Genomic DNA, 22,803 nt, shown 5'->3' on the forward strand with positions numbered 1-22,803 from the left:
AAACAAAACAAACAAAACAAACCCCACAGGTTTCCAGGATATAAAATTTCAGAACTATCTCTAATTCCACCAAATATGAGGTCAAATTATTACCAATGATAGACATAGAAACACTGTGAGATATGAAGATAGAGATTTGGTAGAAAAGGAGTTTTAATCAGCAGAGATCTTGTTAAGGTCAATATAAAGAAAGAGAAAAGAAATGAGAAATTGAACATGGGCTTGGGTCTGTTTAATATTTAAATATATTGCCTCTTTTCATTACCAAAACAACTTGGTTAGATGGATATATTATTCATATTTTATAGATGAAAAAACTCAGAGTTTAAGTTTCCCAAAGATAGAATGTAGTCAGTAAAAATGTCACATACCTTCCACTACTGAATGTTAAATAACAGTTTGGACAATATGTGGGGAGAGTGGATCATTATGTGACAACCATCAGCAGAAGCTATTGGAGATAGGTGGTGGCAAGAACTACAATTTATAAAATAACCAGACAAAATAATTTGATTTGGTATTAACTGTGTATCCCTACAAGTTTGTTAGACTATTTCATACCTTCTCTCTATTCTGTGCAATATCCTCCCCACCTGCTTTACTCTCAGCAGTTGACTCTCAGAATTTCTTTAAGCCATCAACATCAAATCAACCAATCAACCCATCTATATTTGAACTTAAACACTTTGCCTTTTTTTCCTGATAGAATGGAATCTGTCCATGCTTCAGCTTCAGTTGAGGCTTTCTATTCAGCTTAAGTAGAAAGGCTTACGTTTTCTAGTGTGTATGCATCCCATGTTTTTACATACTCAAGAATATTGGTTCTGAAGGTACTGCACTTTCCTTCCTTATCAAATGTTCCCTTTATATTAGGTTAAAATTTCTTAGCCAGTGTGTACAATCAGAACCCTAATCTCATAACTAAACAATAGTTTAATAAGACTCACTGATTGTTCACAATTTTGTTTGGTTCACGTCTGCCCAAAGCAACTGAAAGGACAGAGGACTATGTTTTTGCTAAGATCTCTTCTAAGTGCTATAATTCCAGGTAATTCTAATAATAATTGTTAATATTTACAGAGTGCTTCTTCTAGGCTAGACACTGCTAAGCACTTCACATGCATTATTCTATTTAATTCTCACAACAATCTTAAAAGAGAGATACTATTATAATCTTCATCTTATAGATAAGGAAAGTAGAACTTAGAGCAGTTAAGTAATTTGTCTGAGGTTACATAGTAAATAGCATGGTAAAATTCAAACCTGACTTCGTATGAACCACCCAGGTACCCCATGTTATTAAATTGTTACACCAATTTTGTAATCTCAATTGCATGCACACTAGCTCAGATGAAAAGTTACTATGTCTTTATAATATTTATATATTTAATATCAATAAATACAAAACCAAAATTAAATTGTTACAAAACCCACAATAATTTTTATCTCAATGTGCAACAGAATTCACATTATTACAGATCTTTAAACAGGAAGTTTCAGCATACAAACACCTTAGAAAAAGATCTGATTTGGTCCTCTAATTTTATGGCTAAGGTTTCTGGGAAAAAGATATAGTTGCCATTTTTATTCAAGTTTTTAATAAAAAATGTTAATCTCAAATGAAACATTGTCATACTATTTCATAGTATAACTTAACATTGAGAAATCAAAAGTCATTGAACAATAAGTGTCTATGACATCCCAGATCCTATGTACATTTTTACACTTAATGAATGGATATTAAATTATCATAGAGTAAAATATGGAAGAAAAACTGCCTCAAGTTTGTATTAACTCAGTAAAGCAGAAATATGGGTAACCCTGTATTAAGATGATAAGCATTTATAATCTGCATTTTCTTCCAATGAAATAATAAAGCCAGTGTGCCACCAGCTTGGTATTTACATTTTTATAAAAACTGTTTAGGGACTGATTCTCAAAGTTGGGTAAATACTGGAATCACCTACAGAGTTTGAAAATACTGATGCCTATCTACCATCCCTTAAAATTTGGATTTAACTGATATAAGGTAGAGCCTGAGCATGTATTATTTTAAAACTTCCCAGGTGATTCTAATATGTAACAGTTTGAAAAACTCTAGCTTAGAGAACTGTTACATAACTAAAGAGGTCAGTCTTCAGCTGAGGACTCCCTCAGAGTGTGTACTGTTATTTTCAGTATCTGATAGAAGTATCTCCCTTGATTATAAAATAAATACTTAAGAGATTTTCTGTTTCATTCATCATAGTCTATATCTGGAATAATAAAAGGCACATAGTAGTTGCTACATAAATATCTTTTGAATGAATACATGATTGCCTTATACTTCTTTTCCACACTGTCTTCTAGTAGATACATGAATATAAGAATACAAAAGATATTTATTGAAAAATTGAATGATTGAAGCACTTGGGATAACTGTATAAAGCAAACTGAAGACTTACATGAACATATTTTAAAAACACACACATATAAATAGATCAAAAGTAGAAAAAGAATATACAAAAGAGTGCAGCATTTAGCAGTAGAGAATTCACTGAGTTTTCCAATTTTCTTCACATTCTTATTCTTAGAAATAAGAGTATCCCTAAACAACTTGTACTTTAGCTAATATTCATAAGCACATGTGCAGAAAGTTAATTTCTTTTAAAAACAGAATTACAGCTTAATCTCGATAAACACGTCAACTTTCAAAATTCAAGTAAATACAATTTTAGCACACACCATAACAGCTTTACTGGATATTGTATCAAGAAAAAAAAAAAAGATTATTTCTGGTTAAAGTATCTGGTATTGCTTTTGTTATTGGCTCACAGTTAGGGCCCACTAATTTGTTAGCAGTCTTACACTGATAAAAAATTACTTTGGTACTTCTGTCCATAATGTGTTTTATTTAGAAAAACCTTATTAATAAATAGACTTCCTTTGTAGTTGCTAGATTCTTAGGTATGGCTTCATTTACCAAAGTTCCACAAGTATTACATAATTTTTAGTTCAGTTAGTATCTTAGACTACGAAATTTTGTTTTTTTTAAAATTAGCATTGGTTGTTTGATTGTAGGTTTGTCACCAAAAAGTACTGCTTCGCTCTCCGTGGTTGGAAATCTTTTCTGATATATCAAGGGATATTCCTTCTGAAACTTAAAAATGAGGTGAGGAATTAGAGAGTATTTAACATTTTTATCCCCCTGAAGCCAGTGTTCAAAATTTTATAAGAATTCAGTGCCTTTCTCAAAGATGTATTTCAGAAATGAGTATCCTTTCAATTTATCTTTGCCTTTCACTCTGCTTTCTCATATATGAAAGGCATAAGGTAAGATTTCTTAGATCCCAGTTAACATTAACATTCTAGGATTCTCTTCTTAGGTGTTTTCCTCCTAAGTTCTAGATCTTCTTCCTTTCCATTGATAAAGCCTATGAAGGCCAGAATGATCTAGTTCGTATTTGGGTATGTTAGGCCTGGAAGTAAACCTGCCAGAATCATGTTACTACTGGATTTTGGTGGAGATAAAAATTGTAAATGGCAATAATGAGTCATTAAAAACTATGTATTATAATCAAAATTTTATAATTGTTTTCCCATGGCAATCTAAGTTACAGTCATAGGAAGTAAAGGAAAAGTTATGTTATTATTATTGTTATTATTTAAATTTCAGGATAAAGAGTAAAACCAGGCATTTAGGCTACATTTACATATATAACCTATATGTATAATATCTAAAATCCAAAATAATAAAATAAGAAATTAGATTCTAAGTGTTACTAAATAACAATCAGCAACAGCATATTGAAAAAGATTTATGTGATTTGAGAACCTGTGCATTCTCTTACCTGTTTTAGTTTTTTCCTTTTCTCCTTTAGAGGCAAACTCTTGTTTTTAATAATATTCTCTAAAAGTTCTGCAACTGCAGCTTGTGAGGTAGACACTTTTTGTTCATCAAACTCCTGAGCACTAATCTGCTTACAGTATGAATATGTTGGCAAAGGAACAATCAGTCCATCTCCAGGATTTTTAATCTGTTGTGAACAAAAGGATACAGTCTAAGTCTATTAATTCTGTTCATGTTCCTATTTGCTAAGAGTTCTTTTGATGGGATTTAGTATGTATTAATTTGCCACCAAACATTCAACTCTTAAAAAAAACTGTATTATGTAATAGAGTAGTGATAAATCCCAGGATCTAAATCCCAGACCCACAACCTACTAGCTTTGTAAACTTTAGCAAGTTATTTAAGTTCTGTTGGTCTGTTTCCTCACCTGTAAAATGGGGAATTACATGAGATAATATGTGTAAAGGGCTTAGAACAGAAAAAGTATTAAATAAGCCAGTCATCCATCATCATCATTGCTATTAACCATGTATTTTTTTTTCTTTTAACTATAAAACAATAAAAAATCAAAGTAATTTAAAAAAAAAGTTTTATCTATTTTGTGGGATGGGGGGAGGGAGAGAGAGAGAGAGAGAGTGTGTGTGTGTGTGTGTGTGTGTGTGTGTGTGTGTTTGAGTGGGGAAGGTGCAGAAAGAGAGAGAAAGAGAGAGAAAGAGAGAGAGAAAGAGAGAGAGAGAATCCCAAGTAGGCTCTGCACTGTCAGCATAGAGCCTGACGTGGGGCTTGAACTCACCAATCCCAAGTTCATGACCTGAGCCAAAATCAATAGTAGGATGCTTGACTGACTGAGCCACCCAGGTGCCCCAGAGTGATGTTTTAATTCACTTTAAAACATTAATGTTTGACATAGTAAGAGTATTCATATATTGTTTTTGAGGTGTAGGAGAATGGGCAGGAGCATGGGCAGGTATAGGAGCATGTAGGAGCATCTGTTGACAAAAGAAGGAGATTGTAAGGGTAATTATGTTAAGCCAGGGCAATATTAGAATGCTATGTATGGAAAGAAACATGAATATATCCCGGGCAGCCAAAGACTGAATATAATAGACAACTGTTGTTTTGGTTACTCAGTATTCCTTCTCTACTTCTTTTAATAGTTCCTTCCAGTTCTACCTCCACTATCCTTTTTCGAAGAACAGTTTCTCCTCTAATCTATGTAGAGCCAATCAGAGCATGGCCCTGTCTCTGACATACTCACCCTCAACCACCTAAAAGATGTGTATTTAGCCTGGATTGGGCGAGTCAGAGGCCATGTGAAGAACTTTTCAAACTGGTAGTTGAAGGGATAGTTATTTTGTCCTTTGGATTAAAAATGTTAAGTCTGTGATTTAAGAGCGTTAATCAAACTTATGACCCCCATCATGTGAAGACTTGTCAAATACAGGACCAAAATGGAAATAAGAGATGAAGGAATGGAAACAGTTTTATTCCTTTTTGAGTCTTCAGATTCTGTCTATATTCCTGACTTTTAGAGGTTATTTATGTGAGCTGATAAAGTCTTCCTTTTTCATTAGGCTAGTTTGAGATGAATTTGCCACTTGGAACTGACAGAGAACAGAGAATTTTAAGATTTACAATACATACATAGCCCCTTTTTAAGTAGTCAAGATGTTTATCCACTGCAGTCTGTAAGTAAGAGGGTACTTGAAGAATTTCCTGGTGATGATCCATTAAGAAAGAAACTAATCTTGCAGCAAGAAGCTCATCAAGATCCACTTCTTCAGCACAGCATAGCACGCAACGAGAAAAAGTCTGTATCATCTAGAAACATATTGAAAGATGTGATTTAAAAATTTTAAGGCATTATATAAATAAGAGTATCAGTAGTTTCTGGGTATCGTGCTAAAGTACTGAGATAAAATGATAAGCAGACTTCAGCTTAAAAATGAAGACAATGAATTACATTAGACAGGTAAGAACTTAAAGTACTTGTTAAGTATTTCCTTAATAGAATTCCAAAGGGTTATAAAAGGCTTAGTTTTTTCTTTAATTTTGTCATAATTTTATCAGTAAACATCATAGGTTCTATTAGTATCATATAGATATGTTACTTAGGAATGTTAAAGAACAAGGACTTATTACATTAAGTTAACTTCACAAAACACAAGCCAGGAGAATACATAATATATAAACTTAATGGTTATTAGGTTAGTACCATTTAGCTTTTGAAATTCTGAAAAATGGTTTTTAATTCTTATTTTGATTTTAAAGACAATACATATATTTTTCAATTCCATCAATAAGTGGTCTTCAAATTCTGGAATAAATTTTGCATTTCATAACTCCTTTACTCTCATTCATATCCATATTAGCCACTAAGTATAAACACATAAACAGATACCTCTTTCTAAAATTATTATAGTTAATCAGAATTCTATTTTAAGAATTCATAATAGACAATGAACATATTTATTGAATTGAAATATTTTTGGTTTTATTCCTACAAGTCAGACATGTTTTCCTTTCTCCTTCTAAGACTCAGTCCTCAGCTTTTTATTCTTCTTTTTTAGCTTTGTAGAGTTCATTTACCCTCAAAGCTTCAATTACCACTTCCCTCCAAACAATCTGCATTCTGCCCTGATCTCCACCAGGCTCATATTTCTAATAGTCTGTTGGATAAATTTCACTTGGATGTCCTATAAACTCAAAAGTAAAGTCAAAAAGTATAAAACTCAAATTATCTCCTTTCTACTCATGTCTCTCAAAATATATTCCTCTACAAACTTCTCTATGTTTTTTAATGGTATCCCAGTTAAGAATAATTCTTCTTCTAAAGTTTGGGTCTATTATTGTTGAAGAACTGTCCTTAATGTGTAGAAGAATAGAGCTCAGCTCCAGATTCCTAGCTATAAGAAAATCATTTGAACTAGCACTGAGGGAGTGGCAGCTCTTGAAGAGAGAGAGAGAAGATACTATTTTAAGAGTTCATTTCCAATCAATATAAAATGTATAAAATGTATAAATGTATAAAATGCCTCCACCCTCATCCTCTTATGGGGTCTGAGACTGCTTCACAGTAGTTTGGTCAATTTCTTACTCACAATGACATGTTATCTTAAGTCACATAACTCATCAAATACAACTTTCCCACTACCACAATATTACTATTAATTCTCTCGTTACAGTGCCCTTATGCTTTTAACTGTGCCTATATCTCCTCTTCCTTCCCCACCAAACAGAATTGGTACAAGGCAATGGAATGTGGTCGATAGACTGAGTCAATTACTATGAAGTGATATGAGGGAAGAAGTAAAGTGCTTAGACAAGATAAAGGTCACAATATGAAAGTACAACATACTGGACACAAAGGTTTAATGCACCAACATTCTGTATACTAGGAAAGATATTTTTAAGAGCCTTTCTACCCCAAGAAAGGCTAGGATTTTGAGACCACAGCATCATTCAAGTAGTACTTTTAGATGATTTGCTTTTCTTTTAATAGTTTACGAACCAGGGCTTATTCTTTCCATAAGAAATCAACTTACCAGTGATCTTGTACCCATTGCATCATGAAGTTGGGGCATATCAACATTTTGACTCATTCGAGAAATCATGCGCATTAAAAGTTGAAGCTTTCTACGATTTGGTGGGGGAAGTAACAAACAACATAACTGTAGTGCATCGATGGCAACCCTCTCTAAATGAGGTTGCAGCAAACCTGGAAGGCAAAATTATACCCCACCCCCCAAAAAAATCATCAATGACACTAGTTGTTTTCATAATAGGAGCATATACAGTTACATAAAGAATACAGTTATATAAATACAAAAATAACATTTTAGTATCTAATTTCTTGTAACTGTCCCTAGAAATTTCCACATTTCCTCAAAAGCATGGTAAGATTTTCATTATTTTCTTCATAACCTATTTGAGTACTAATATCCTTCACTTACTACAAATAAAGTGACTCAGAATAAGTTAAAATGAAGTAAAAGAAAATAAGAAGTGTTTTATATAAGTAGAATAAATCTTGGTTATGTCATGACAAGAGTCTTTTACTATAAAAACTTTTCCTTGTGGAGGAAAAATACAAAGCAGTTTCAGAGAAGAAAAGACAGGTAAGCAAAACAGTTAGTAAGCACTAAAAGTTAATATTACATGCATTGAAAGCATCAACCTTACTTTGTGTGCCAGTCAATACAGAAGAAGCTGGAGGTAAAGAATTTTCTGAAAGTTCTATTGTACTTTTGCAGAGTCTTTTATTGATTGTGGTACTAGACTCTCCGAGTTCATTTTCCGTAGCTGTTTGTACACATGTGCTGAGTTGTCCAAGATTTGGTTTCATGATAATTTCAGCCACTGGCATATTGATAGAACTATTACTTCTTGTTCTACTTCTTAAAAGTAAACTCTGAGATCTACAAGGCTGTTTTGACTTGCATTTCCCAGTACATAACTCCTCTTGGTCTTGAACAGTCAAAGTAGAGGTTCTCTTAAAACCAACACAGAGTGGCTTTTGATTACTTTCCTCTGACTGGAGATTCATTAGAGATTCCTGGTTGGTCTTAGACTCTAAAAACTGCTTATTATCTTGTCCTTCCCTATTCAGAACAGATTGATGGAAGACATTGAAGACTTCTTTACTTGAACTCCCTGGTAAGTCTACAATTCCTTCTAAAGAATAGCATCTTGATTTGACGTTAGAGGATAGAACATGCATACTATTTAAGCCTATTAAATTATGACAACTTCCTCCCATTATGTCATTAGCACTGGCTCTTCTATTTTTAAAATTAACTAGCTGTATTTTCTTAGCACATTTTTCTTGAAATCCTTGATCACTTATCTGCAGTCTCTTAGTAGTATCTGATTCTTCTTTGTTTTTGTCTTTATGAAGCAGACTGAGAAGAAGACACTCAGTTGATTTGAAGGAATTCAAACTGTTTAAGCGAAGGATTTTTGAAGACTGTGGATCATCTTGGATTTTATGTATCCCACTGGGTCTATCTGAAACTGTGATGTAGCCACAAACAACTACCAGGAAATGAAACAAAAATTAAGATGCAACTGTGTGACAGTGGACAAAAATAAAACAAAAACCATAGTAAAGTTAAAAAAATAAAGCATCACTATCAATATTGTTAGTATAGTACAAATAGCAGTTGCTTAATTCAGAAGCCACTTAAATAGGACACATGCAACATTCAGTTATAAAGTGCAAGACTGAGTAGAGGTTTTCCAACTTGTGATATAAATCACTTAAAATTTTTTTCAACAGTCTAAAGGAATTGAATCAAATACATTAAAAATCACTGCTTTCATCTACAAATATTAGCAAGCTCTTAATTTTAAGACAACTGTACTATAATAACACATATATTTGGTCTTGGTCTCTAGTAACTGGCATAGTGCTCCTAAAATGTTTCGAATTTCCAGAGACAGGTGTCTTTTGTAATACATAATGCACCTATTGGAGAACATCTGAGTTTATGGTAATGAGGTGACTTAGGGCCGATCTTGCTTAGAAGATTGGAACTTTCAGCCTATCTCAGACCTACGTGAAGGAGAGGGGTATGAGGATTGAAGACTAAGCAAAATAACGAATGACTGATAATTTAATCTATCATGCCTATGTAACCAAGCCTCAGTTAAAACTAGGAAGTAACAAGGCTAAGGGAGCTTACAGGTTGCTGAACACATGGACATGGTTGGGATGGTGGGATTCCTGGAGAGGGCATGAAAGCACTGTACAACCCTTACTTCTAGGCCTTGCCTTCTACACTTCTTCCACATAGCTGTTTCTGTCCTGTATCCTTTATAAAACCTGGTACTCGTTAAATAAAGCAGTTTCCAGAATTCTATTTTAATAGTTCTATTAAACTATTCTAGTTTAATAATTCAAGTCAATTATTAAATCCAAGGAAGGTTGTGGGGACATCCAAACTGGTAGTTAGGGCGGAAGTGCAAGTAAGTCTGAGGACCTCGTCTGCAGGTGGTACCTGAAGTGAGGGCAGTCTTGTGGAACCGAGCCCTTAATCTGTGGAGTTTGCATTAACTCTGGGTGGTTAGTATCAGAATTTAAGGATTTTGTCCTTAACTTATGGGGTCTGGTCTAACTCTGGGTAGTCAGTGTCAGAAATGAACTGAATTGTAGGATACCCAATTGATGTGGATAACTGGTGTTAGAATGATATATGTGAATTATTGGCAAACAACATAACAGGAACCACAGTATTCCCAAATTTTAAAATAATTTATAGCTTCCCATCTTCATATTTACCTACACTTTTAGATCTTTTATATCTGGGAGACGTGAAAATGTTAATAAAATAAGTTTAAATAATAAGTAAAAATCCATACATACCCAAAATGCTTACAAATAATTCATAGTATTCAAAGGTAAGCAGAGGTTCAGGGAGATCTAGAAAATAATCTGCTATTGTTCTGAATACATCTCGTTCAAATCCAACATAAGTTGGATTATTCATATTACTTCTTGGCCCTAAAAGATAGAAGGCAAAAATACTGCTAGAACATATTTTATCTTAAATAAAAATTTAGATATACTTATAAGAAGTGTCAAACCTATATTTCATGATGGAACTAAGTTTTTTTGCCACAGTTCAAAAATTTAAGAGAATTGTGCACATTGCATCTCATTCTTTCTCATTATGGTTTTTTTTTGACACTTTTTTTTTTTTTAATATTTTTATTTATTTCTAGGAGAGAGAGAGACAGCGTGAGCAGGGGAGGGTCAGAGAGAGAGGGAGTCACAGACTCTGAAAAAGACTCCAGGCTCTGTGCTGGCAGTCAGCACAGAGCCCGACGCGGGGCTCGAACCCACGAACCGCGAGATCATGACCTAAGCGAAAGTTGGACGCTTAACCGACTAAGCCACCCAGGCGCCCCTCTCATTATGTTTTCATTGCAAATCAGTGCTAATAGGGGCACCTGGGTGGCTCAGTCAGTTAGGCATCCATCTAAGTCTGGATTTCGGTTTAAGCCCCTGTGTGTGGCTCTGTGCTGACAGGGTACAGCCTGCTTGGGATTCTCTCTCTCTCTCTCTCTCTCTTTCTGTGCCCCTTTCCTGTGCCTACACACTCTCTCTGTCAAAATAAATAAATAAACTAAAAAAAAAAAAAATCACTGCAAGTAACTACTAGCATTTTGTTTTAATATTTATTTATCTAAAAATTGTATATAAGGCAACATTTGAAATATATTTTAAAGCAGTAGGTTATTTAATGATATTTTATTGCAACTCATTTTACAAAACAAAGAATATGTAGATAATGAAAATAATTCTTCCAAATTATCTTTTGTAAATTTACATTTTCATGAATAAATTTTGTCTGACATGAAGCATACCCTTAATGAGTTTAAATAATATCTTTATATTGCCATTTCATTAGCTTAATGTTCTTTTTTTTTTAATTTTTCATTTTTTTTTTAGAGTGAATAGGGGAGAGTGGGAGAGGGAAACAGAGAGAGAGAATCTCAAGCAGGCTCCATGCTCAGTCCAAAGCCCCGATGCAGAGCTGATCCCACACCCCTGGGATCCTGACGTGAGCCCAAATCAGAGCTGAGTATTAAACCAACTGAGCCACCCAGGAGCCCCTAGCTTAACGTTCTTCAAAGAATCATGCCTGCTCATTAGTTTTTTACTCAGAAAAAGATGTGACTTCATGTTACAGATGAGGAAACTGAAGTTCAGAGTAACTTGCCTACGATGAAAAAGCCATTGGAAAAGCTAGAATTAGAACTTAGAACACTATAAAGTGAGAGCAAGACTTAGGACTTTGAGGTCTAACAACATTTAAAGTGTGCTCCATGGACTACATAATCAGAATCATCCAATGTGCCTATTAAAGAAAGTTCCTCTGTACAGACCAGAATTTATGGAGGTGAAGTAATGAATTACTGACTTAGAAATGTTTGCTGCTGGCTCACTAATTTAATAGTTGCCAAATGCTGATCTGGGAATCTTCAGTATAAGAAAATTTTGAGACATGTTTAATTCAACTGGAATGAACCTACCTAATGAATCAACTAAATAAGAATCTTTGGCTAGTCTTCCTATTGACTGTATGTAATATGCACTCAGGTTTGAGAGTCACTATTCTATCTCTCAAGTTAAAATCTTTCTCTTCTCAAACCCAAATAATCTTACTTTTCTGTCAGCAGAGTTTTGTATGGCCATACAAATGTGAGCACACACTGAAAAAGGATTGAGAAAACAATCACACGTATTTAACAGCTTAAGGCTTATCTGGGTTTTACGTAGAGCAAAATAAACATGTTTTTAAAAAGAATAATGTTATATTTTTAAGTTTATTTATTTATTTTTGAGAGAGAGAGCATGAACAGGGGAGAGACAGAGAGAGAGAATCCCAAGCAGGCTCCATACTCAGTACGGAGCCCGATGTGGGGCTTGATCTTACGACTGTGAGATCATGAATTGAGCTGAAACCAAGAGTCAGACGCTTAAGGAGGATATAAGACATATGGTTAATATGTAGAATTAAAAAATGTGATAATCATTAGAAAATTTTCTAAGACAGAAAATACTCTTATTTAGAATGAAAAACACAAAATTATTATAGAGTATCTAGGTTTGAATGTATAGCTCTTTATATATCAGTAGAATACTTTCAAAAGCCTTACTTCCTCTTCTAGAAAAACACTGGGGATAGTATATTAATCACTGATCCCTATATAGTATGTTAATAACTGATTCCTATATGTCATAGGATTACTGCAGGGGATTGAATAATAACTAAAAGTCTAAATGCTACCTTTGGCTAGATATATTGTTGAACTGGAATCCGTAAAGTATATCTTTGCTATCATTTAGGTATAACATGGACTGGTAGGAAAGGGAAAAAAAAATCTCTAATCATGGGATATCTGAGAAATCCCTGGAAGTATAAGCATTTGGGCTGCTAACCATGAGCCAAGGAGTAAGACAGAAGGGCAGTTAGGTGGGGGAAGGTAAAAAGAGAAACTCACAAATTAAGTTTATGATTAAGATCTTTATACCTCAATTTGATCAAATTTTTCTATAACTTACATTATTTACTTTATTGCTATTTATTCTGTTATTTTGTCATATTGACACCCAGTGGACAACAAGGGAATATGTACCTATCTTGAACATTATTAATAAAGTACTCATTTCATAAGAACTAGAAAAATCCTTTTATAACAAAATTATTCAAATATAATTTAACTTTTGATGATTTAGATGCACATATTTCTGCATAGTTTTTAAACTGATTTTTAAAGCAATTAGGGTTTTATACTTGGGCCAGCATCTCAAATTATAAAGATTATCACTGCTCACTATGGAAAAAGCTTTTTTTCCATTTGCTGATTAGTGACAGATCATTTTTTTTTCATAAACACAAAAATTCCATTAATATATCTTATGGAATACAAGCATGTCATGAAGCACCTCAGTGTTGAAGCCATGTACAATGGCAAAGGGACTGAAGTAGATTTTATGTGACTTCATTTCTGATTGAAACCTTCCACCTTCTAAGAGCTATGTTACTTAAAAGTTGCTGTTTGAACTCAATAGGTCTCACTAAGGCAAGTGGTGTAGGTTATACCTAAAGATCCTTTAAGATCCACTAGTCTATGATTTAACGATTTATGAAAACTGAGCTATAAATGAGCTTGAATTATAAAATCACCATAAATTATGGATTCTATAACGCATTCCACATGCAAGGTAATGTAATCATTTCGACTAGACTGTCACTCAAACATCAAAAGAAATGGCATACTCTAAGTTTATCAGGATTTCTTTAATTGTTTTCAAAATTTCCTTAGTTCTTATTAAATACTAAAAATATAGAATACACACATACACACACACACACACACACACACACACACACACACATTTTGTTTGTTTAACTTACAATTTGCCAGGCACTTCATGGCAGATAATACCCAATGAGGAAGGTCATCTATACAAAAAAAAAAAAATTTACATTGTTTAGTAATAAATATCACATAATTTTCATGAAAGCATATTTAAAACTTTATACTTATTACATATAATTACACACATATGTATATATGTATGTATATATATGTATTTTACCAGGATTAAAAATTACTGTATGTTTAATAAGACATAAGGCCAAGACAATATTTTAAAATACAAGTTTAAAAGTTATAGAGATCTTGAGTTTGATTCTTTCCATAATACATATAACAATTATCCCAAAATTGAGGATATTTTGGTGGGGGGGGGGATTTGTAAATACATTAGTATTCATAGTTGTTCACTGCCACCATGTTTTATTTTAATTTCCATTCTGATTATAGGTATGCTATTTGAATATTACTGATTTGAGTGAGACTTCTGATTGAAATAAGCTATATCTGAATATTAGGGTGCTTTCGGTGAGGCTTGGTTAAAATCATTCATTTGCTGCTAACTGATGTATGCTGCATAAAATTGAACACCAATACAAAAACCACACATACACTTGAAGAGTTTATGGTTATAAAGAACAGAAAGTTTGAATAAGAGAATATAACATTAAGTATATGATTTTAGGTAATGAAAGATGGAACTGGTCCAAAGCCATATGCATATGCTACATAACTTAAGGTTTTGCTTTTTGTTGCTACAATTCAAACCTTAAAGTTCTTGCCAATTCAAAGAAACTCAAGTAATACATGCAAGTTAATTTTACAGGCAGCAATTGATTATAAAGAAATGAGTCAACATTTTGAGATCTATTGATACATTTCTTAAAATGTTAAGCTTTATAATATAGCTGGCTTGAATTATATCTCTGATTTTTCCATCTTACATATAAAAGGAATATATTACATAAATATATATAATAAGCCAATGATTTAAAATATTGGTCTTGAGAGTCTGGTCTTGAGCATTCTGCATATGTATCTTGACTTGTGTAAATTTATATATAACCGCTCAGGTAAGCTCCAAGAAGCCATGGACCATTTTTCTTTTGATCATCACTAAATCTTTAATATAATGGCTGGCACATTGTATGATCATCACTAATCTTTAATATAATGGCTGGTGCATTGTAGGCCCTCGAGAAAATGTAGTTAATCAATAGTTTTAATTATATTTTCATAGCTTTTGGATGTTTAACCCTGCCATTAAAAAAAATCAGGCATAAATACCACTTAGAGGCTAAAATAATAGTATGAATGATATTCACTAAAAATGACTACTAAAGCACCTATGATACTAATATCCCCTTGATATTCTTTCAGTTAAAGTATTCTACTTTCTACATTTTTAGTCTCTCTACATCCCCATTATAGCTGCAACCTATGTTAGCAAGTTTAAAAGATTCCAACCTTTTATTGATACCAACCTGATTTGTCTTGTAGTATAACTATTCCATGTTTACTTGTATTGGTCATGTTGTACATTATGTACTGAGGAACTACTTGATTTGGATTTATAACTTCTTCTAGGGATGGCACACCTAAAATGGTTTGCAGGCTAAACAGAAGAAAGAATACAAACTTCTTTTTCTACATAAAATAAGTGGAGTAGGAAATAAATATTAAAGAGTATGAATGGCAAACAAAGCCATCAGAATATTTTTCTTAAGCCAAATTGATAAGGTTCATATTTAGTATCCACTTTCAAATACATTTCTCTTAGTAACCTTGGAAGGATTCCAATACAGACCCCAAAGTATAGCTATATATAACTTTGATTCAAAGAAAAAACAAATCATACTGAAAACATTCTATTTCACCTGTACTAGAAGTTCAAGAGCATTTATTAAGAAATACATAAACTAGTTAAATTCTAAGCTTTGAGAACTAGTCTTTTTTTTTTTTGCATTAGTAGATCTTGATAAAAATGTCAAATTAACATTCTAAACACCTCTGGAACTTGGTTAGAGCTTAGTTTTAGCTTACTAGATCAGAATAATATATCTCCAAACTTCTTCAATATCTTCTGGGCTTATTTCTCTATTATCAACAGAATTTTCTTGCTCTTCATTGATTATTACATGGTTCATTTTCTCTACATTTTCCTGGAAAAAAATTACTTTGGTTTAATATGTTATGCTCAAATTAAGGAAATATTGAATTGACACAATTCCTAATATTTAGTCATTCTATTAATAAACAGTCCACAGTGAAGCTATAAGGTTAAGTGTCACGTGAAGTAATAAGGTTAACATATGGCAATAGTGCTTTTTGGTTTTGTAGCTGCCCCTACCACTCTCAAATCAATTTAAAACAAAACATGCTTAAGTTATGTAAATACTATTTCAAGTATGTCTTACTACCACTTTTATTATTGTTTCTATGGGTTCTATTCTATAGTAAGACATATACACCTATTTTTGCAATACAACGTAGGTTAAGAGACTTTAGTATTGGCTTCAAATATTAAAGAACTACCTACTTTTAATGTTTTATAAGTAAGTACATGATAGTTATATTTAAACTAGTGATTAGTAAAAGGGATATTTTACCTGAGAGAAATGTAATCCAGATTTTTTAGGAGTTCTATGAGATAAATTTCGAAATTTAAAAATGCTATCTTTATCTTTGGAAAAGCTCTCTATGCTGTTCTTTCTCAATTCCAGATGCCTTCGTGGAAGACTTTTAAGTGGAGAATTTGCAGGAAATCTGGTTCAAGAATAATATACAATTAAATAATATAAGATCAGAAACAAAGTTTTAGTGCCAGTTCATCTTTTAAAAATCACAAAAGAATTGAATTTATTTATATTACCAAAGAATGAAAATTCTACATAAATCAATTTTCCCATTAAACCTTTAAAAACATCCTGGGGCACCTGGGTGGCTCAGTCGGTTAAGTGTCCGACTTTGGCTCAGGTCATGATCTTTTGGCTCGTGGGTTTGAGCCTGGAGACAGCTCAGAGCCTGGAGCCTGCCTTGGATTCTGTGTTTTCCTCTCTCTGCCCCTCCCCCACTCATGTTCTGTCTCTCTCAAAAATAAACATTAAAAAATTTTTTAAAAAACATTTTATTTATTTTTAATATTTTTTATTTATTTCTAGGGGGGAGAGAGAGAGAGAGAGAGGGAGTCACAGACTGAAACAGGCTCCAGGCTCTGAGCTGGCAGTCAGCACAGAGCCCGATGCGGGGCTCGAACCCACGAACCGCAAGATCATGACCTAAGCGAAAGTCGGACGCTTAACCGACTAAGCCACCCAGGCGCCCCTTAAAAACATTTTAATAGTTGCCTACTTTCTTAGTATACTGTATGTATTTTAACTTTATATCTGATAATTAAGAGTTATTATTGGTATCAATTCTGTTGAGAAAAAAATAGTTCCATTTTCTAAATTTCTTTGACAAGCTATCTAATTTATATATATTTTCTGACCTTTGTCTGACTCTTCTTGTTCTAATTTCCAGATCTTGGTTTCTGTTATCCCTTTGGATTATGCTTCCCCCCCTCCAGTGCAATAAAAAATATTTCAAAGATACAAAAAAGTACAGAAAATGATTTAAACAACATCCATGTATGTAATCATCAACCAACACATCAAAGAAACTCTTATTCTATTTCTTTCTCTTTCTGAGGGAAGCCATTAACTTGCAGTTAGTACATTTCCTTCTTATTCATGTTTTTATACTTTTAATGAGTATATGTAAACATATGGTTTGGTGTTTTATCACTCTATAGTATACATTAATGTATAAAATATATGAATTATAATATATTTGTATAATGTATAAAATAAAATATGCATATTTTTTAATGACTTCAGAAGTTATCACTCCATAATCCTAAAAATATTTTCTTATACCAAGTTCCATATACAGTTGACCTCTGAACATGGATTTGAACTGTGTAGCCCACTTATACACATTTTTAAAAATACAGTACAGTACTATAAATATGTTTTCTCTTTCTTTTCCTATGATTTTGTTAACATTTTCTTTTCTGTAGCTTACTTTAATGTAAGAATACAGTATATAATACATTTAACATACAGAATGTATGTTAATTGATTGTGTTATTGATAGGGTTCTGGTCAACAGTAGGCTATTAGAAAAGTTTTTGGTGAGTCAAAAGTTATATGTAGATTATCAACCATGCAGGGGGTTGGTGCCCCTAACCTCTGCGTTATTCAAGGATCAACTGTATATATAGGTTTGTTTCTTCAGTACTTAATTATTTAAATTTAAGGCCAGATATTGGGTAGGGAAATTCTCCCCTCCTTGTTCCTCTAAATTGCCTTGCGCTTTTATATTACTAAATAAGCTTTAGAAACTGCTTGTCAAATTCTATAAAAAATTATATAGGGGTATGAATGAAAATGTGCTGAATTTATATATCAATTTGGGGAGAAATGATTTATTTATGATACTAAGTCTTCTTTCTTTAAAAACGTTTGTTTTTAAAGACATGAGTGGGGAGGGCCAGAGAAAGAGTGAGACACAGAACCCCAAGCAGGCTCTGGACTTTGTGCCCTCAGCCTAGAACCCAATATGAATGGAACTCATGAACTGTGGAATCATGACCTTAGATGAAATCAAGAATCTGATGCTTAGCCAACTGAGCCACTCAGGTGCTCTGGACAAGTCTTCTGACTGATTCATCAAAAGGATATCCTTTTTCACTCATTACCTTTAAAGTAATTGTATAATTTTCTCCAGTAGAGTCTTACACATTGTTGGTAAAGTTTATTTTTAAGTATAATTTATAAATTTGCTACCACACTGTAAAAGACCTAGAGGCAGAGAGACTAGTTGAAGAGTTACACAGAATTCCAGGTAAGAGTGAAAAACTGTTTAACAAAATGAACTATCAGAGTAGAGGGAGAAGTAGACAGATCAGAGAACTACTGAAGTGGAATAACAGACATGGTCTGTTATTTAAATCATATTTAAAGGGAAGAAAAAAGGAAAAGAATCAAAGCAACTATAGGGAAGGCAGTGCCACTCAGTTAGGTATCAAGTAAGAAGATAAAATTTGGGTTAAGACATGATAGTGATTTTTCTATATGTTATATCTGAAGTGCCTAATGGGCAAAAGTAGGTCTGAAGCTCAGGAGATATATTTGGGTTGGAAGTTTGAAAGTCATAAGGAAAGTAGGTGAAGACATGGCAAGAGATTGCCCAAGGAGAGAGGTGAAGTAAAGACAAGTCTTGGACCTTTAGAACCAGTAATAGCTAAAGGATGAATAACAGCAAAGGAGCTCACAAAGGTGACTAAGCAGTAGCTGAGAGAGGCAGGATTTGTAGAGTGCTATACAAAATGAACTATTCACATGCTTGTTACTGCAATTTACTTGTACAACATAAATCATCTTTGATACACTAGAATCAACTACTAAGACATTTCATTTGAGAAGTACTGATTTTGAAGAGAGAAAAAATATGGGTATTAGAATCCAAAGACCTAGTTTAATGATATATAATACAGAACCCTGAACATGAGAAAAAGCAATTGTGCTGGCCTGAGGGAGTCAGAAAGGCTCCACAGAGAAGGCTGCAATAGAATTGACAAGAGAGCAAATGTATTCACTAATCTGACAATGTCTACAGTGTTTCACGGTCGAAGAACATATTTCAGACAGATATAACAAGATTTACTGAAGCATGGTCTCAGCTTCCTCATCTGTAAAAAGGAGCTAATACCTAACCTGCTTAGCTAGTCCAGGGATTAAATAAGAAAACATATAAATCATAAAGCAAGTCTTCTGATACATGGTAAATCCTTAAAAATTATTCTCTTTAACCTATAGTATATTTCTTCTGTTATTTATTATATCAAGTTTGCTATTATTTAATCACATTTATTCTTAGATTATTATGAGATTATATTACTTGGAAGCAAGGATCTGTGAGAATTTGTCTTAAAATTCTTGAATCTATGAAACTAGAGGTTAATAATGATCTATCCTTGAAATGTTACAGCTTTCAGAAGATGCAGAAGTGATGTTTCATTCTTTCCTTCCAATACTTATTTTATTATATATACTACCTAATATTTTAAAAGTTTTAATTGTGCAGCAATTAACTTTAACTTCTAGTAGTTTTAATTGCACTAAGAGCAGTAACAGTTTTCTAAAGAAAACATGATTTCTTCTGAAAAAGCTACAATTTTAGTAAAGTATTATAGAAGTGGAGTTATATTGTTAAGTAATTCAGTTTTGTACTTATTTATCTGTTCAGTACCTAAATAGCTGACTGTTGTCATCAAGATTTTCTGATCCCCATCTGCCTTTGATATCTTCAATTACATGATTCTTAAGAAATTTTCTTAACAATTGGATAGTCTGTTGCCTTGTAACTTCAGGACCAAAATTGTTATTATTTCTTAATAGGTCATAAAGCCAGTCCACTGCTTCTCCTGCTGTAAAACAGTTGCCATATTTTTTAAAGTGTTGCCTGTGTTTTCTTAGAGGCATTCCTGCTCGAAAAGATGTTGTAATTTCATTCCACTGCAAAAAGAAAATATAAAAAAAAATCATGCATATTTGAAACAAATTAGACACAGAAAATTATTTTATTCAATATGACTACATCATAAAAATTCATGAAATCATTCATTTTATTTAATACAGAAAATTTTATATATCATACTGATTTCTCTTTATCAATTCTAGCATTGTAATAATATGTCTTTGTAATAATGTAAAAACACTTCATTGGCTGGTTGGCTTATTTAGGAAACCTAGAAATAATGAAGAACTGTAATGAACTTGCTTCTTAACTTTCATCAGAAAAAATACTTACTCTTTTATTTGTATCCTCAACTTTACACTTTACATTTACATTTTTCCCTTTCATTCTCACAATTCTATGAATAGGTATTATTATTATCCAATTTTCATATAAGAAATATGAAGCACAGAGACTGATAATTTCACCAAGGTTACACAGTCAAGTGATGAACTCAGGTATTCAAACCCAGGTTTGATTTATTCTAGAACTTGCACTCATAACTACTAACCTGGCCAAACAAAATTCATGGCAGGCAGTAGTTTTACTGGTAAAATACCTTTAATGTTGAAATATCTGATATATTTATTATAGTATTTTTTAAATGTCTATTCATTTATTTTGAGAGAGAGAGAGAGAGGGAACGTGCATGAGAGTGCAGGGGAGTGGCAGAAAGAGAGGGAGACAGAGAATCTTAAGCAGGCCTCCAGCTGTCCCTGCAGAGCCTGAGGAGGGGGCACAAACTCACCAACAGGGAGATTATGACCTGAGCAGAAATCAAGAGTCCAATGCTTAACCGACTGAGCCACCCAGGAGCTCCAATATTTACCACAGTATTTCTTACGTGAAGATTACAATAGTGAACACAGAACAGATGAGGTAAGTTAAGTAAGCTTTAAATACACTACATATTGAATAACACTGTGATATGCCTTTAAAAAGATACTCATATTTTCCAAATTGTCCTCAACCCAAACTTTAAGGATTGTGGTGGCTACAACAGGAGAGCATGAAGGTGGTGGTGGTGGTATAAAATAAACACATCACTTTTTAACTGAAAAATCCTACATTAGAGGTCAAGAAATCTGATTTGTAACCCCAACTATGCCACTATTAGCTGTTATCACTTACCTATGTGGCCCCACAACACAAAATTTAAGAGTTGAAAACACAATAACTGTATTATTTTCTTCCCACCACACCTCCCCATTTCACACATTTATTTACTCAGGAAACATTGAGCTGTAGCCTGTCCACAGGATCTGTAGATTACAACACACTTTCCTGTACAGTATCATCTCAGGGTATCCTTTAAGGTAGGTATGCATGGTCAGCCCTAGTTTACCAATGTGGAAACTGAGGCTTACAGAAGTTAAGTCACTCTCTTAATGTCTCCTACCCAGTGGCACTGTATTCTCTTGGTTTGAAAATTTAAATGCACAAAGACTCTATAAATCCAGTGACTACCAACAGTGGTTCCTGAAGGGTATCTTAAATACTCTGGATTTAGTTTTCAAAGGGGCAGTTGTTTCCTAGTGCTATTCAGTCGGCTGATCCTGCATTAAATTCCACAGGCCCAGCAAAAAGAAGCTGTCACATTCAGGCTGTCCCCATTCTGGCATTCCAGAGTAATGGAACTCTAATTTTTTTTTTTTTTTTTTTGTATCCCGATGGGGGTAGAAAATCAGACGTGGGGAGCGGCTAAAATCATAATATTCTATAACATTCCAAGGCAAGCTGACAAATGCAGGCACAGGAGTCCCCTAAACAAGGCTAGAGTATGATGCGCCATCCCGGAGACACGACCCTTTGGACAAACGGCTCACAAGGACACAGCCCTGACCTTCAAAGAAGGGGGAGAGGCGTGTCCCGTCAGGGTTTCTTGATACCAGTTTATTTCCCGCCCCTCCCGCCACCCCCCCCCCCGGCCCCCCCGCCCCCCGTCCGGTTCTCAGAAAACCTAGAGGTTCTGGGACCCATCTGTCTGCCCGAAGCAAAACTCCGAACGTTCTCACGTAAAGTTGGTGGCGTCCACGGCTGCGACTAGCCAGTCTATTGTTGCGCGCTGTCTTACCAGCTTGGTGGCCCGATAAGGTCCGGTAGGCACACTCCAACTCTCCATTTTGCCCGCCGGGCCCGGATGTCTGTCAGCGCCCAGCGCGGTGCATGGCGACCGTAGGCGATTCTGGGGCTTGGTGGCCCCGACAGCGGCTGGCTAGAAACAACCGTCCGCCGCGCCGCGGATTTGAATAGCGCAGGGCTGCGCTGATTGGTCGCGCCCTTGGGTCACGTGGCGCGCCGCCAGGATCCGGCCGGGGTTGGTCTGCACAGCGGAGCCTCTCAGGGTTGTGGTGCGGTCGCTGCATGGCTGGCACCCGCTTGTCAGCGCGGGGGCCGGGCCGTGGGCCGGACTCTGGGCTTCACCCGGCTGTCCTGGAGCTGCTTCTCCCTCTTGCGGTTGCAGGCGAGGCGGAGTCTTGTTTCCACATTCTGAACCGGTGAGGCAGTTTAGTCACGGACTGGAT

The 22,803-nt window shown here is 34.3% G+C and overlaps 1 protein-coding gene and 1 long non-coding RNA gene across 3 annotated transcripts in view; one reads left to right on the forward strand and one right to left on the reverse strand.

Moving 5' to 3' along the window:
- LOC120220330 overlaps nucleotides 1–8,816 on the forward strand; it is a 38,810-nt gene extending 29,994 nt beyond the window's left edge. Inside the window, exons 3-4 of the long non-coding RNA XR_005525541.1 lie at nucleotides 8,439–8,485; nucleotides 8,727–8,816. This is a non-coding gene — a long non-coding RNA (uncharacterized LOC120220330). The remainder of the gene's footprint in view (nucleotides 1–8,438; nucleotides 8,486–8,726) is intronic.
- DEPDC1 (DEP domain containing 1) lies at nucleotides 1,280–22,476 on the reverse strand. 2 transcript variants are annotated; one of them, XM_039217398.1, is made up of 12 exons: nucleotides 22,353–22,476; nucleotides 20,012–20,277; nucleotides 16,327–16,483; nucleotides 15,761–15,879; nucleotides 15,202–15,332; nucleotides 13,756–13,803; nucleotides 10,194–10,331; nucleotides 8,012–8,863; nucleotides 7,375–7,547; nucleotides 5,474–5,650; nucleotides 3,831–4,016; nucleotides 1,280–3,139 (listed from the first exon to the last, which is right to left on the reverse strand). In XM_039217398.1, the coding sequence occupies exons 1-12, from the start codon at nucleotides 22,398–22,400 to the stop codon at nucleotides 2,999–3,001; spliced, it is 2,436 nt and encodes an 811-aa protein (XP_039073329.1). In that variant the 5' UTR covers nucleotides 22,401–22,476; the 3' UTR covers nucleotides 1,280–2,998. The 2 variants fall into 2 exon arrangements, with proteins under 2 accessions (XP_039073329.1, XP_039073330.1); XM_039217399.1 differs by lacking the exon at nucleotides 8,012–8,863.
- Nucleotides 22,477–22,803: the final 327 nt, after the last annotated feature.

This window comes from Hyaena hyaena, unplaced genomic scaffold (assembly GCF_003009895.1).
Source record: "Hyaena hyaena isolate Hyena2069 unplaced genomic scaffold, ASM300989v1 scaffold_685, whole genome shotgun sequence".
Lineage (NCBI taxonomy): Eukaryota > Metazoa > Chordata > Mammalia > Carnivora > Hyaenidae > Hyaena > Hyaena hyaena.